This window comes from Lutra lutra, chromosome 3 (assembly GCF_902655055.1).
Source record: "Lutra lutra chromosome 3, mLutLut1.2, whole genome shotgun sequence".
In the NCBI taxonomy this organism is placed as follows: Eukaryota; Metazoa; Chordata; class Mammalia; order Carnivora; family Mustelidae; genus Lutra; species Lutra lutra.
Window position 1 is genome coordinate 140,570,852 of NC_062280.1, and position 15,380 is coordinate 140,586,231.

The 15,380-nt window shown below is 34.2% G+C and overlaps 1 protein-coding gene across 8 annotated transcripts in view; it reads right to left on the reverse strand.

The window, feature by feature from the left end:
- SETDB2 (SET domain bifurcated histone lysine methyltransferase 2) overlaps nucleotides 1-15,380 on the reverse strand; it is a 91,877-nt gene that overhangs the window by 61,014 nt on the left and 15,483 nt on the right. For all 8 annotated transcript variants that reach the window (XM_047723386.1, XM_047723379.1, XM_047723380.1 and 5 more), the window contains 2 exons: nucleotides 15,127-15,192; nucleotides 11,666-11,762 (listed from right to left, as the gene is read on the reverse strand). In XM_047723386.1, coding sequence (XP_047579342.1) covers nucleotides 11,666-11,762; nucleotides 15,127-15,192 — 163 coding nt within the window. The remainder of the gene's footprint in view (nucleotides 1-11,665; nucleotides 11,763-15,126; nucleotides 15,193-15,380) is intronic.

The window sequence follows — 15,380 nt, forward strand, 5'->3', positions numbered from 1 at the left end:
TCTTTAATAAATAAATAAATAAATAAAATAACCTCTTATTAATAAAACGTGCAAACTTACATATAGCTGTGTATTTTTCTCATTAAAAAAAAAAAAAAACCTGCTATATTGGACCCCCACATACTTGTAAGCACTGTAGAACACTCAGCACACAGTATCTCTATCCAAACTGGTACGCTAAGTCAACCAAACTCTAGCAAGGCTTCTAGCAGCATAAGGCCATGTCTCTAGGAGGACCCAAGTCTCCCATGGAAGTGCTGCCTGAGAAAGCTCAAGGCTGTCAGGAGACTTTAAGGTTTCTTCTAGCCAACACCTGAAGATAAGCCCCTCCACCTTTCTTAGAGCATTTACTAAAAAGGGCTTACAATTGTGAATCTTTCCTCCATTCCTCAAAGATGTGTATTTAATTCTTACTACTCAGGAGTACATTTCTCCAGGTCCTGAAGGCCCTTCCCTTGAAAGTTAATCATCCAGGAAGCATAGAGCCTCTGTCTGCCAGTCTCTGTGGGAGATTTTATAATAATAATAAATATTAACTTTGATGGTTTTCAGCTAGCATATACAGCTGGCCTCAGAGGTATTCACACTGACTCTTTGTAATTTTTCACTTGAGCTCCTTTCTTCCTCTATCTCTACTTCCTCACTCACCTCTAAAACACCAGTCACCCCAGCATAAATTTGAATGGAGCTCAGCTTTTCCCCTACTGTCAGTAGTGACTGAATAAAACCAGTTCATCACTTTAATGTCTGGTTTTGTTTATCTTTGACTCTTGTTACCAAACTTCAACTATCAACATGTTGCCTGTTTTACTTCTGTTCTTCCTCCTCTTGCCCCACACTAGAATATGCTTAAGTATTTTAAAGCAAATCCTAAACATTACCTGAAATAATTTAGTATGTGTAACTAATAAGGCTTTTAAAAAACATACAATCACAATGACTCATCTTCACATTTTGGTTTTGGTTGTTTGAAATAGAATTCAAAAAGTCCCACACACTTTATTTGATTCAGATGTCTTTTCGCCTCTAATCTTATGGCAATATCCCCTCCCTCTTCATTTTATGACATTTATTTGTTGAAGTTTAATAAATTGTGTTATTTGTCCTATAGCATTTCCCCCATTCCAGAATTTGGTTGATGCTTTCCTTGTGGTGGTGTCATTTAACTCATCCCTCTGTCCCTCTATTTGGTAAATCAGTAGTCAGTTCTAGAAGCTTGATTAGATTTAAGTTCTTAGGCTGGGAGGGGTTGTTCTAGATTTTTCTTTCACTTAATCGTTTTGTTATTCAGTCATGATCATTGTCTAAGCCAATGCTACTCAAGGTGTGGTGGTGTCAGTCCCCAGTGGTTTGCTACCAATTCACAAGTACAAAAATACAAAGATGCAAAAGTTTAGAAACTTACAGCAATTTAACATTGCTGGAACATCTCATTGCATGTACTTCTCAAAAAATTTGAAGTTTCAAACAAAACAAAAACCTGTGCTTATCACCATTAATTTGACAGCACTGGCCTAATTTCTTTGAGGATGGGAGATGTTGTAAAAATAACGATTTTCTAATTCTACCATTTCTACTGCATTTCCTGGCTGGAATTCTTTGATAAAGAAGAGATTTTCCTCATCAACTCTTGGGTTATCTGAAATACAGTGAATATAGGAGAAGCAGGATAAATGCTTGATTCTTTATCTTTATTTACTAGAATTCAGAATGGTGAGTTGTATCCCAGCAACTACCAAAGTGACTGATTTTTAAAATGTTATCAGGAACCCATGGATTTTTAATCCATGTTTTAATGTGTTTAAATCAGTCACAGTGATTATTCCTTTAGATGTTCAAATTGTGTGATTTTTGGCCAGTGGGAGCTCCTCCAAGTTTGCTTCTACATCTTTCTAACACACTTGGTAGTCTTTGATAGCTTCCTTTCTTTCTGTCCTAAGAAGTCTCAGGTCTAGAATCAGCCATTCCTCCAAAGTCATTCCTGCTTAATGAGAAATAACATTTAGAGATCACAATCATGGTGCTAGGAGGTACACACATTTTAACCCATACAGACTACCAAACTGCTTTTCAAAAAGGCTGGACCAATTAATACCATATGAATGTTGATATGATTATTTTAAAATTTTTAACCAATTTGATTAATGAAAAACAGTACTTTATTACCTCCTTAATGTTTTTCTCTAAGTAATAGAGAATTTGAACAAAGCTTTGTTTACTGGTTTCTTTTTTTTCCCCCTTTGGTTAACTATTCATATGCTTTGTCCAATTTCCTATTAGGGGGTTATTTGTTCACGCATTCATTCTTCCACCAGATTTCTTGAGTGCCTGCTATACACTGGGTGCTATGGAAACAATGATGAGAGCTCTATGATCTCAAGGAGCTTACATTTTAGGCAGACAACTAAGTATCTATAATAAAGTGTAAATAATGTTATGAATAAAGCCATGATAACATAATGTCATGAGAGGACATCTAATCTTTATTATTATTTTTAAATTTTTATTAGGACTCACTCTAATTTTATAATTAATTTTTCCATGAGCTGGGAGTCCAGTTTCATCTGGAATTTATTCTGATGTACTATGAAGATCTAACCTAAATTTTTCAAATGATATTCAATTGTTCCAGAGTCATTTTTACTGTGTAACTTTTGACTAACTTAATCATAGCCTACATTCTTATAAATACATGAAATGTTCTATTATTTCTAGGCTTATTCTGTCTCCTAATGCAACTGTTACCAATTGATGCAAACCAATACCAATGTGTTTTTTTCCCCATAGGTTGATGGGACATTTTGAGGTTTATCAGGGGAAGTCCTCTGTCACTATTTTTCCTTTTGAACATGTTCTGCTTTATGATTTTTTGTCTTTTGAGATTAAATTTATAGTATTTGGCAACTTAAAAAAATCCAAGTGACTGGATTTCATATTAAATTAAATCTAAAATTTATTTGGAAAGAATTAACATTTTTGTTATTTATAGCTTTCCCATCAAGGAACACAGTAAGTTTATCCATTTATTTAAATTTTTAGGTTTAATTTTCCTCACTTAGACATTTCTTGTGATTAGTCCCATTTATTTACTTTTTGGTATTGTGAATGGGAATTTTATGCCACATTTTCTAATGGTACAGACTTCCACATGTTTATTTTTTGTGACTGTTACTAAACCCTTATTTTAGCTCAACAATTTTACACTTGAATTTTCAAGGCAGATAAGATCATCTACAAATAATTTTACTGTGTACATTTCAATAATGTTTTCTTTGATATTCTATTGTACTGCTTAGGATTTCTAGGAAAATACTGAATAACAATTATGATAGCAGGCATTCCTATCTTAATTTAAAGAAAATGCATCTAGAGTTTCATCAATACATTGGTATAGATGTTAGAGAAATATATCGTCTATCACATTAAAGATAATTCTATTTCTAATTATTGGTATTCAATTCATTGTTAAAGTCGTTTGGCATCTGCTAAGTTTTTCTTCCTATGGTTTCCTTTGTTAAAATAATGATTTTCTAATACTAAATCACTCTTGCTTGACTAGTATAAATTCTACTTGGTCATCTCACTCTTCTAATTTTCTCGGGATTAGAATTGCTAAAATTTTATTTAAGACCCCTATATGTAATAGTGATACTTAAACTTTTAGGGTCATGAACCCTTTTCATAATCTGATGAAAATTATGAACTTTCTCCCTAGAAATATAGCACAAAAAATTCTGCAAAACATAAAATTTTGCATACCATTAAGGGACTCCATAGCCCTGAGTTTAAGGACTCATGAATTTATTATGGTTAACTTCTTATTTAGATGGTTTCCATGCCACTGCCATATCTTAAATATTATGTCCTCCCCAATCCTAATTTCTACATTCTGATTCATCTTTTGGTCAGCAAGAGGATGTATGAGAGAGTTTTCCAGAAGGGGATATGGATGGTATGTTTTCTGATCATCCGCAGGGGTTAAGTCTAATTTTTTTTTTTTTTTTGCTTTTGTCTCAATATTTCTAACATACTTATACTTTAATAGATACTAAAACTTCTTTTCTTTTTTAATATTTTATTTATTTATTCGACAGACAGAGATCACAAGCAGGCAGAGAGGCAGACAGAGAGAGAGGAAAGGAAGCAGGCTCTCTGCTGGGCAGAGAGCCCGATGTGGGGCTCGATTCCAGGACCCTGGGATCATGACCCGAGCCGAAGGCAGAGGCTTTAACCCACTGAGCCACCCAGGTGCCCCTAAAACTTCTTTTTTAACAAGTGTTTCTCTAATAGTAATTTTCATTACTATGGTACTTGATGAAGGCTTTTACCTCCACACTTGATATTTTCTTACACTCAGAAGTTATCTTTTTTGTTGTTTCTGTCTCATTTATTCCAGCTTCTAGTGTTTTTGTTTTAGTTCAGAATAAAATATGGCAGTTTTTTCCAAAAGTAATGCTTTTTAATGCAGGTTTACATTATTTTTTAATATATTGAAAGTAGCTACATTTCATATTTTTATAAGAACCAAATTTATAAATGGAAAAGATAATGTATTTTTATTTTCAGAGTTGTCAGAGCAATTTTGAATCCTAGTTTAGATGTTGTGATTTCCTCCACCATGAACAGCAGCATTCTGACCCTAATCCTACCACTTTTGCTTGAAATGCTTACATTTTCTAAAGAACATTGTAACATAGGGATGATCCTAAAAGCATTTTTATAGCATTCACTGTAGTTACTGGTTTTCTGTTAGTAGCTTCTTTTTTAGGACAGTAATTATTCATAATTCTCTTTTTTTTTCCTCATCCATTTGTCCTTTTCTTCTACATTTTGGATAATCTTATAGATTCCAAATTACATCTTTAATCTCCTTAATAGGTGACTTTCACAACAAATACTTTTCTTAAAAGAAAGACTAGGATGGGGCACCTGGGTGGCTCAGTTGGTTAAGCAACTGCCTTCGGCTCATGTCATGATCCCGGAATCCTGGGATCAAGTCCCACGTCAGGCTCCCCCTGCTCTGCAGGGGGCCTCCCTCTCCCTCTGACTGCCACTACCCCCACTTGAGTGTTCTCTCTCTCTAATGAGGAAATAAAATCTTAAAAAAAAAAAAAAAAAGGAAAGACTAGGATAAAACTGATCACTGTACTATTATTAATAGGAAATATTTAAAACCAATCTAATTACCCATCCTTAAAGAAATGGATTTAAAAAAAATGTAGTATTTCACATTATGAAAAACCACATAAGAGTTAAAGGGAATAAAACAGAGCTATACACAGCGATATGACTAGATCTCAAGATAACACTAAGAAAAACAAGATGACACATGTATGAATATTTCCATGACATTTTAAAACTACAATAGTACCATACTGTTTGTGGCTATATAAATATTAAAAAATTAACTTGAGAAATAATTGATGATAGTGATGCTCTTGGGAAGGCAGATAGGCGAATGGAACTTGTCATGGCAAGAAGTTAGATATGAATCAAAGAGACAGTCTCTCTCTACATATTTTTAAAGAAACTGGAAGCAAGTACAATGAAATGTTAATAGCTGTTAATTCTAGATTGTGTTTGGGTTTTGCTGTATTTTTTTTATGTTTCTGATCTTTTAAATTTCTTCTAAAGACAGTTAAATAAATACTAGATGAGAATGTAGCTAAAAGATTAAGGCAAATCCAATGGGGGGAAAAATGAAGAATCATGACAAAAGGTTTTATTTCCCCTTAAATAATTTCAATCTGTTTTAGTATTTTTGGATAATGTTGGGGGCATATTCCATAGTAAGAAATATATTCTATAATGCACCTTTTGCTTTACTCTTCCATTTAACTTGTATCTACTTTAGCCCAGTCCACTTTAGTATTATTTTTATTGTTTATTTTGGTATCCAATATTTCCTTGTTTGTTTGTTTTTTAAAGATTTATTTATTTGACAGAGATCACAAGTAGGCAGAGAGGCAGGCAGAGAGAGAGAGGAGGAAGCCGGCTCCCTGGTGAGCAGAGAGCCCGATTCGGGGCTCAATCCCAGGACTCTGGGATCACGACCCGAGCCAAAGGCCCAGGCACCCTTATTTCCTTGTTTTTTATAGCATGTCCCTGGAATTGTTTTTCTCTTATTATTAAGTGCTACCTTCCTTCCTACCACTTTTTCTTATAAAGCACAGTACACTCCAAATTCTGAGCACTTCTATTTATTTCTCTACTTGAGAAATAACCTCCCTTCTGTCTTGTTTCATTCAATGTTCACTGTAATAAATTCTCTTAGGTTCTCACAGCTTTGTTCTTTGTTTTGATATAGGTTACTCACTCTCAAGTGATTTTTTACACCTACAGGGTTGTATAACCAGTAAACCAAATGTTTCATTTTCCTTTTTGACTTGCCTTAAACAAATAAATTATGTTTCAGACTGGCTTCTGTGGCATCCTTTTCTCCAAATCTTTTTATTTGATTTCCCCTATTTCAACTATGCTCTTCTGTTCCTGTTTTGCTTTTTGTGGGAAAGGGAAATATGGAACACTAATTTGATGACCCAAAAATTTCTTCTCTGAATATGAAAAGATTAACTTAGGGTATATGTGAGGGAGAAAGTATTTGGGTTATCCTTTGTTCATTCGTTTGTTCGTTTTTTTTTTTTTTTAAGATTTTATTTATTTATTTGACAGAGAGAGAGAGTAGGCAGTAGGCAGAGGGAGAAGGAGAAGCAGGCTGCCTGCTGAGCAGAGAGCCTGATGTAGGGCTTGGTCCCAGGACCCTGGGATCATGACCTGAGCCAAAGACAGATGTTTAACCGACTGAGTCACCCAGGTGCCCCGGTTATCCTTAGTTCTTAAAGAATAACTAATGTTTGTAAAGCAGTTTATAGTTTATAATATACTTTTACATAATCTCCTCATGTGACAATAAGTACAGCTCCAAGTTAGTCACTACTGGAACAATGCACAATTAGACCTACTCAGGACCGAAATTTGTAATAGTAAATATGTTGGTAAAACTGGTAATTTGGAATTTAAGATTTCAAAAAAGTTAGCTAGGCTGGCTTAAGTGTACTCTTCCAGTGATTAAATTAATTAAAATTAAGAGGTAAAAAGGCTTGACTTATTTGGCAGTTAACAAAGGAGAAGTACCTTTTATACTGAAGCAGAGTTAGAAAACAAGAAGTAGAAAAACATGAAATGAAACACTGATATGAATCTTAGAAATGATTCTTATCTGTGCCTCATTTCATAAAGTCAAAGAAAACCAACTTACTACAAGCTCTAGAAGTAAAGTAACCTAGTTTCAATCCCATTTTATGGTGAGAAAGGCTAACTTTCTTATACAGACGAAGATACATTACTAGAAAAAATTTTAAAAAAATCCTATGCATAGTGCTGTAAACCTAGTTCCTGACCCCCCAAAAATATAAAAATGCTCGAGGTAAACAAAGGATAAGTAGGTAAGTATGGTATTGTCTGCACCTGTTGACTAGTTTCTAGATAGGGCCTGCTCAGTTTGGATGTGGCCCGAGAACTGTTTTGTTATTAGATACCTTGAACTGCAAGGCTTCAGAGACTTGCCAACAAAGGTCCTAGCTTTTGGCAAGTCTGAGATAAAAAGTCATTCTATCCTTGATGTCCACTGAAGGGCCAAAAAATTTTTTTTTAAACCTTATAAACTATAGTTATCTTAACTGTCGTAGATACATTTGTTTTCTGCTCAATCTTTTCTTTGCTCATCCTCTTCTGAAAGGCAGCCTTTTTAATTTCAGTGTACTCAAACCATGAGGTGACACTAGCACTAGCAGTCGCACAGTGCTTAGCTAGGACAACTATGTTAGACTATGTGGGAAAAGAAGAACCAATAGGTAACAGATGGAGAGAAGCAGAGCCAAAAAATGCTGACCATGACCTCAGGTACTGACACCCCAGTTCCAATTCTAGTCCCTATATAACCTGCTATATTACATATTCTGTTCTTACACCTTGCTTTATTTACGTGTGTTTATATTTAGGTTAGGGATGCATGTGTGTGTGTGTGTATGCACCCATTTAAAAAATCTTTTTTGGGTGTTTGTATGCATGTCATGTGAAAAGCAAAATGGCTTAAATTCACATCTCTGTCTTTTCACAGTGGGGCAAGCCTATTTCCACCATGTATGTTAGCCAAAGCTCCATGTCTGGTTTATCTCTAATAAGTACCACTACTTAAACTGGCTTAAGTAGGTATGTGTTCCTGACAAAGTACCTAAGAAAAAGAATTAAGCCAGGTTTCTTAACATCACAAAAGCAGACACCTTTGAATTATTATTGGAATAAAATTTTTGTTTCTACATTTACCTATGTCATAGCTTAATTAAAAGGAGAAGAAATTTAAATCAACTATAGAATAAAACACAGAAGGCAAGTTTTTTATCAACCCAAGATTTTCACTCTGGTTTTGTCATTGACAAGTTGTATGACCTTGAGCAATTCAGCTGGGATTGAAAACCCTTGGCTTAAACTATTCCCCATTTAGTTTGCTAGTCTGCTTATGTCATTAATGGCTTTCTGGATGTTTAATTACTGAAAGTAGAGTAAGTAATAAGCTCATACTCTACAGAGGAAATACAAAAGGAATTATTTATATTTTATTTGACAGAGAGTGAGACAGCAGCAGAGGGAGAGGGAGAAGCAGACTCCCCACTTAGCAGGGAGTCCAAAGTGGGACTTGATGCCAGGACCTAGGGATCATGACCTGAGCCAAAGGCAGACAGTTAATGAACTGAGCCACCCAGGTGCTCCTAAAAGGAATTATTTAAAGCTAATTCTGATCAAGAATGAAACATGGCCTTGGAATTCTTAATGGGAAACACTGAGCCTAAATAGAAATATCCCTTTATTTGAAAAGATCTCAGCAAGTTCAACTCAAAGTTAGGTATGATCTCACAGACAAAACCTCTAAGGGTAATACAGCACAAGAAGAGCTTCAGGTTCTAAGGAAATGAAGTTCTGATTATGTAATGACAAATAATCCTAATGAGATGAGAAAGCAGTTAGAGAAACTAATTCATTTGGGAAGCTCAGATTTTTTAAACAACATGTACAAAAGAAAAAAATGACCACTTAAGAATACTATGTCTTGATGTGAACCTGTAAGAAAAGTCTCAGAAAAGTTCAAGCCTACTAAGAACTGAGGTTCCCCAAAATTCTAATAAAACAGCAATGAAACTCAAGTAGACAATATGTTAGGGGAAAGAAAGAACAAGACTGATAACAGAAAGAAGAGCTCAAAATCAATTGTGTCTTCATCTTTTCCATCCATAAGTACTGTCCTCAAGTTGGAAAGACCAAACAAAAATTAAATGAAGAAATTAAAGTGTGATAATTTTTTTTTAAAGTGTGATAATTTAAAAGGAGTCCTACACAGCTAATTTAAACATTTATAATTCTAGGCCCAAACAAATCATCTCAAGGTCTTAAAAAAACTTCAAATATAAATGAAAAATGAGAAAATGTTGCCTGATTTTTAAAAATAGGTAAAAAGGGAACTTTGCAGAAAGCAAAGAATGACTAGTTTAATATTGATCTCTAAACAATTTCTAGAAGAGAGAATCAAGGATGTGATTTTTTAAATACTCAGAATTTGAAAAGCCAACATGGACTATATAAGAAAAGTACAAATTAAAACTATTTTTCCTTTTTTGCAAGGTTTGATAATGTCTGGCATGATATTGAATGCTACTGCAGTAAATCTTGATTTCCTCTAATAGCCTTGCCAGTAAGATAGACAAATGTAGGTGGGAGAATGGTAGAGGTATGTAAATTCAGAGTTGGTCCAACAGTTCTTTCTAAAGAGTAATGAAGGAGCAGTGAGCCAGAAAGGTTTTATCTTTGGTCCTGTCCTATCTAATACTGTTTTTAGCGACTATAATAAAGACTAGAAAACTCGTTTAGTATATTTATAGAAGAAGAAAAGCTAAAAGAGAAAGAAATATAAAAGGAGATTCAAAATTCAAAAGGATTCTGACAAGCCAGGAAAATGAACTTAAAACCAAAAAGAGACATTTAAGAAAAAAACCAACTCTTGCATTTAAGTTTAAAATAAAATTTTTAATAAAATAAAATAAATAGAAGAAGGGAGACTGGTGGTAATTTGTATGAAAAAAAAACCTCATACTTCAGTGATTTAAAGTGATTGAACTTGTTTTTAAAAGGTAATGAACAGAAAAAAAAAGGTAATGAAACTTTATGCTATATATCAGAAGATCAGAATTTCTAGGTTTCTCTGAAAGTATTGTAAAATAAGTTTTATGAGTCTTTTAGACTTAAACTATACTGAAATCTCTAATATTTGCAAGTGGCAAATCATATGTAAAATAGGGTCAATCTATAATTCTCATAAACCCTAGAGGAATAACAACAAAAAAAGTTCTACATTAACAATATTTTTGTCAATTTAATATGTAGCTGAAAGGATAAACAAAATAAGGCAGTTAACTTAAGAACTTTCTCTATAAAGACACTTTTTGTTTTTTTTGAAATTCTATTCCTTAGGGCTAGCACAAAATACTTTCAGAAACTTACCTTAAACTAGTTCTTGAAAGTTTTAGTACTGGCATTACATTCTAAAAATAAAGACTATGTGAGAGTGTCAAGTTTCCTCTTATACAATTTTATGCTAAGGAATCTTTACTGAAATGGTAAAAGGTGAAAGAAAGGGTCAGAAAAATTTAGCCTATTCTCATAAGCTTTCTGATACTAATTTAGAGCTGTTAAAGTATTTGAGAAGCTGAACTGATACTGAAAGAAATACTGTTTACCCTTTTCCAACACTCCTTTAAAAGAAATAATCCAGGGACACCCGACTGGCTCCGTTGGAAGAACATGCACCTCTTAATCTAAGGGTTGTGAGTTCAAACACTATACTGGGTGTAGAGATTACTTAAAAATAAAATGTAAGGGGTGCCTGTGTGGCTCAATGGTTAAGCCTCTGCCTTTGGCTCAGGTCATGATCTCAGGGTCCTGGGATCAAGCCCTGCATCGGGCTCTCTGCTTGGCAGGGAGCCTGCTTCCCCCTCTCTCTCTGCCAGCCTCTCTGCCTACTTGTGATCTCTGTCAAATAAATAAATAAATAAATAAATAAATAAAATCTTTAAAGATAATAATAATAAAATAAAATTTAAAAAAATAAAAAATCCAAGAAAAGTAATTTTTTTAGTTAAAAAATTGCCAACTTGGTAGATTTCAGTATATTAATAATTTACACAAAGAAATCTTTTATTTATTTATTGAGAGAGAGAGCATGCAAGTGGAGGGAGGGGCAGAGGGAGAGCGGGGAGAGAATCTCAAGCAGATTCCCTGCTGAGCATAGAGCCCATGAGATCGTGACCTGAGGTGAAATCAAGAGTTGGACATTTAACTGACTAAGCCATCCAGGCACCCCTACACAAAGAAATCTTAAACTAAATTTTACTGTTAAGACTTGATTACCTAGAGATATTAGCAAATAAACAACTTAAGGGACTCATGAGCCTTTATCCTACATAAAATACTAAAATTTACAACTTTTAAAGCTATTGATGGGGAAAAAAATCTGTTTAATAGATTCTATCTACTCTTACGTCAAATGATCAGAAAGAGCAAATCTTCTGGGAGAGGAAGTATTAACAACATGAATAAATTTAACTTGAATACATACAGAAATGTACAGGCTTCTGGAAAGGAGTCTTCATATGATGTAGAGGGCAATGAACCTGATTTGTTTTCTTGTTCATTCTGGGTCACAGATGTATGATCTACATGAAGAAAATAAAAACATGAGTAACAGGTACACCAAGTTAAAAATCACCTATTGTGGGGCGCCTGGGTGGCTCAGTGGGTTAAAGCCTCTGCCTTCGGCTCAGGTCATGATCCCAGGGTCCTGGGATTGAGCCCTGCATTGGGCTCTCTGCTCAGCAGGGAGCCTGCTTCCTCCTCTCTCTCTCTGCCTGCCTCTCTGCCTACTTGTGATCTCTGTCAAATAAATAAATAAAATCTTAAAAAAAAATCACCTATTGTAATATCTAAATAATATCTTTATTTATTAGAGATACATGGAGCTCTTAAATCTGCAAACACAGTAAAATTTCAAAATTAAGCCAAAAATTAAGGTGTCAATATCTTCAAAAACATTAAGAAAGTAAGATAGGATAAAGTAAAAGACCGAGGATAGAAGAGACCTCCTGGAGAAAAATCTAGTTTGGCCTGAACTCTGGGTATCCTTATTTCTGCTTGTATTTTATAGAAAAAAAAAATCATTACTAAAAGTCACAGAATGGAAAGTTTATGTATTTTTTGCTTTCTCATTGTTCAAATGCTACCTTCATTTTTGGAGGGTGGTATATTTGGGTACCTCTTTTTATATTTCCATCTGACTTTTCATATTACTTAGTCTATCTTTCTGTGCTTAATTTCATCCCATGTCTTGTCTTGTCTTTTCTACTTCATCTATTCTTACTCTCTATCATGACTATAATATAGAAATAAGCTGTGTATTTAATGAGAAAAATTATGGATTTCCTGTTCTTACTTTGAAAAATAGATATGTGAGGGTGCCTGGGTGGCTCAGGTCATGATCCCAGGGTCCTGGGATCGAGTCCTGCATTGGGCTCCCTGCTCAGCAGGAGCCTGCTTCTCCCTCTCCCTCTGCTCTCTCTCACTGTTAAATACATAAATAAAATCTTAAAAAAAAAAAAAAGAAAAATGGATATGTTTGGTTTAAAGATATATATACATATATACATACACACACGTACATATATTTTTGCCCTTTTTTTATAGACAGCATGAGTGTGAGGTGGGAGGGTTGGGGAGGGGAGAGAGGGAGAGAGACTCCTAAGCAGGCTCAACACCCAGTGTAGTGTGACATGAGGGTCAATTTCACAACCCTGAGATCATGACCTGAGCTGAAATCAAGAGTCAGATACTTAACTGATTGAGCCACCCAGGCATCCCTAAAGATATTTTTTAAATGTGTTTTTTCTTATGTACTGATGGACTTTAAGAAAAAAAGTGATTCTCATCCTGCCTTAGATTATTAAATTGCATTGGTCCTCTAATGCAGAAAAAAAAAGTGTAGGAAAAAAAGTTTAATAAAAGAATAGTTTAGGGCGCCTGGGTGGCTCAGTGGTTAAAGCCTCTGCCTTCAGCTCAGGTCATGATCTCAGGGTCCTGGGATCGAGTCCCGCATCGGGCTCTCTGCTCAGCAGGGAGCCTGCCTCCTCCTCCTCTCTCTCTCTGCCTGCCTCTCTGCCTACTCGTGATCTGTCTGTCAAATTAAAAAAAAAAAAAAGAATAGTTTAAGTTATAATACAAGGTCACTACCTCGCTAATTGGAAAATAATTACCCTCTTCAATTATCAAGGTGAAGAAAGATTTAAAATCTGGTAGTTGGTAAGAGCTATAATTCCAGATTAAAAATTAAGTTTCACAAATTAAGAATTTCTGATTTTTTCCTAGCTAATTTCTTTTGTATGAGCCATATAAATCCATACTAACAAATATAAATAAAATAAAGGTATATAAGCACAATTAGAAATAAGTCTTACTGAAAAAACATGGAGATTTTAAAATTAATCATTAGATAAGGAGGAAAGCTGAAGTAACTCCTCTCAAGAAAAGAGTATCCAATCCTTTGTTTGAGGATATAACACATATTTACAATTATACACAAGCAAGGAAAATGAAAGTAATTAGTGGTCTGGGCAGTCCAGGTTGGATCTGGGATAGCTTATTTTGATTTCAACACCAAGTCCTTTTGTTTTTCCCAGTCTCAATATTCTTTTTAAAATAAATACTAAAATGAAACTTAATACTAGGAAGCTTTTAATCCTTTACATTTGCCAACAATGTCAATTATAGAACTCCCCAATTACTTAGTAACAAATATTGCTCTACCCCTGGCAAACACATAATTTTACTTTGATAAATTCATTACATCTCAAATGAACTATATAAAAATATCAAATTATAATAGTCAATATTTCTATTGATCAAATTATTACCAAAAAAACCCAAAACCCAACTTACTTTCTATTACTGAGAAATAAATTGTTTCAGATAGAAAAAAAATTTAGAATTAGTTCATCTTACCACCTCCTGAATTTAAAAGCCTCTTTCTCACAAAACTAGTATAATCTCTTGAGTGTTTTGATTCCAAGTGCTCCTAAAAGATACTGAGATGGGCTATTTTCTTAAAGAATCTACTCTTTTAAAACTAGAAGTAAAATTAGCTACTGAAATTGAGGATACTTTTGAATAACAAAAGATTTCTTTAAAATAGGGACGCCTGGGTGGCTCAGTTGGTTAAGCGGCTGCCTTCGGCTCAGGTCATGATCCCAGTGTCCTGGGATTAAGTCACACATCGGGCTCCTTGCTCGGCAGGGAACCTGCTTTTCCCTCTGCCTCTGCCTGCCTCTCTGTCTGCCTGTGCTCGCTCGGTCTCTCTCCCTCTGTCCCTGACAAATAAATAAATAAAATCTTAAAAAATAATAAAAAATAAAATAGACTGATGATGGTGGGCTATATTTTCAGAGACTTAAAACCTTAAGGCTCCAAATTATGACACTTAAAATTATTATAATTTGTTAACAATATTTAGCAGTATTAAATAAAATCCAGTAAAGTACTTCCTCAACATTTCAGGAAATTGGAGATAGACTAAGATTTATTGGAGAGTGACTCTGATAAAATAACTTTTTAATTTTCCTCTTCTTAGTTCTGGTACATTATCTTTGATCAATTCCTTCTAAAATGAATTAGTTTACAGTTTGCAAGATTGATGGTATAATAACAATCCAGAAATATAAAATTTTTACACCAACTTATCTATGCCACAATATATCTAATACTGTTTTTTTCACAAAGTGGGTTTGTAGTAGTTTGGAGTCTCAGAATTTTTTAAAGAAGAGATATATTTGTTCATTCTTTCTGTAGAGATTCAGAAGAATGTGCATTTCCTATCTCTGAATAGGTATAACTTTTTATTTAATAAGGAAACTCATTATGTAATTTACCAATATAGATCTTATATGTTAAATCTGACAGACTTAAGTCAATTACGCCTGCTTCAAGTCAAGAAAATAACAAAACATTCAAGATTGGGATTAGAAATGCACATACCCTTTATCAATGTTGAATTGTTATTTATGGTTGCTTCATTCACTAGAATCATTGCTTGGACGTATTCTGTTAAGGAAAGGAAAAAAGTATGAAAACAATCATTAGCGGCATCACTTTCATTTATGCTGCCAGCTGTAAACTGCTAAACAATTTACAAATTGTATTTAATTTAGTCTTCATTAACTCCTCTGACAGGTTCCAATGATTACCAGCATTAGAAACAGAAATTGATGTTTAGAGGTGAGACTATTCCA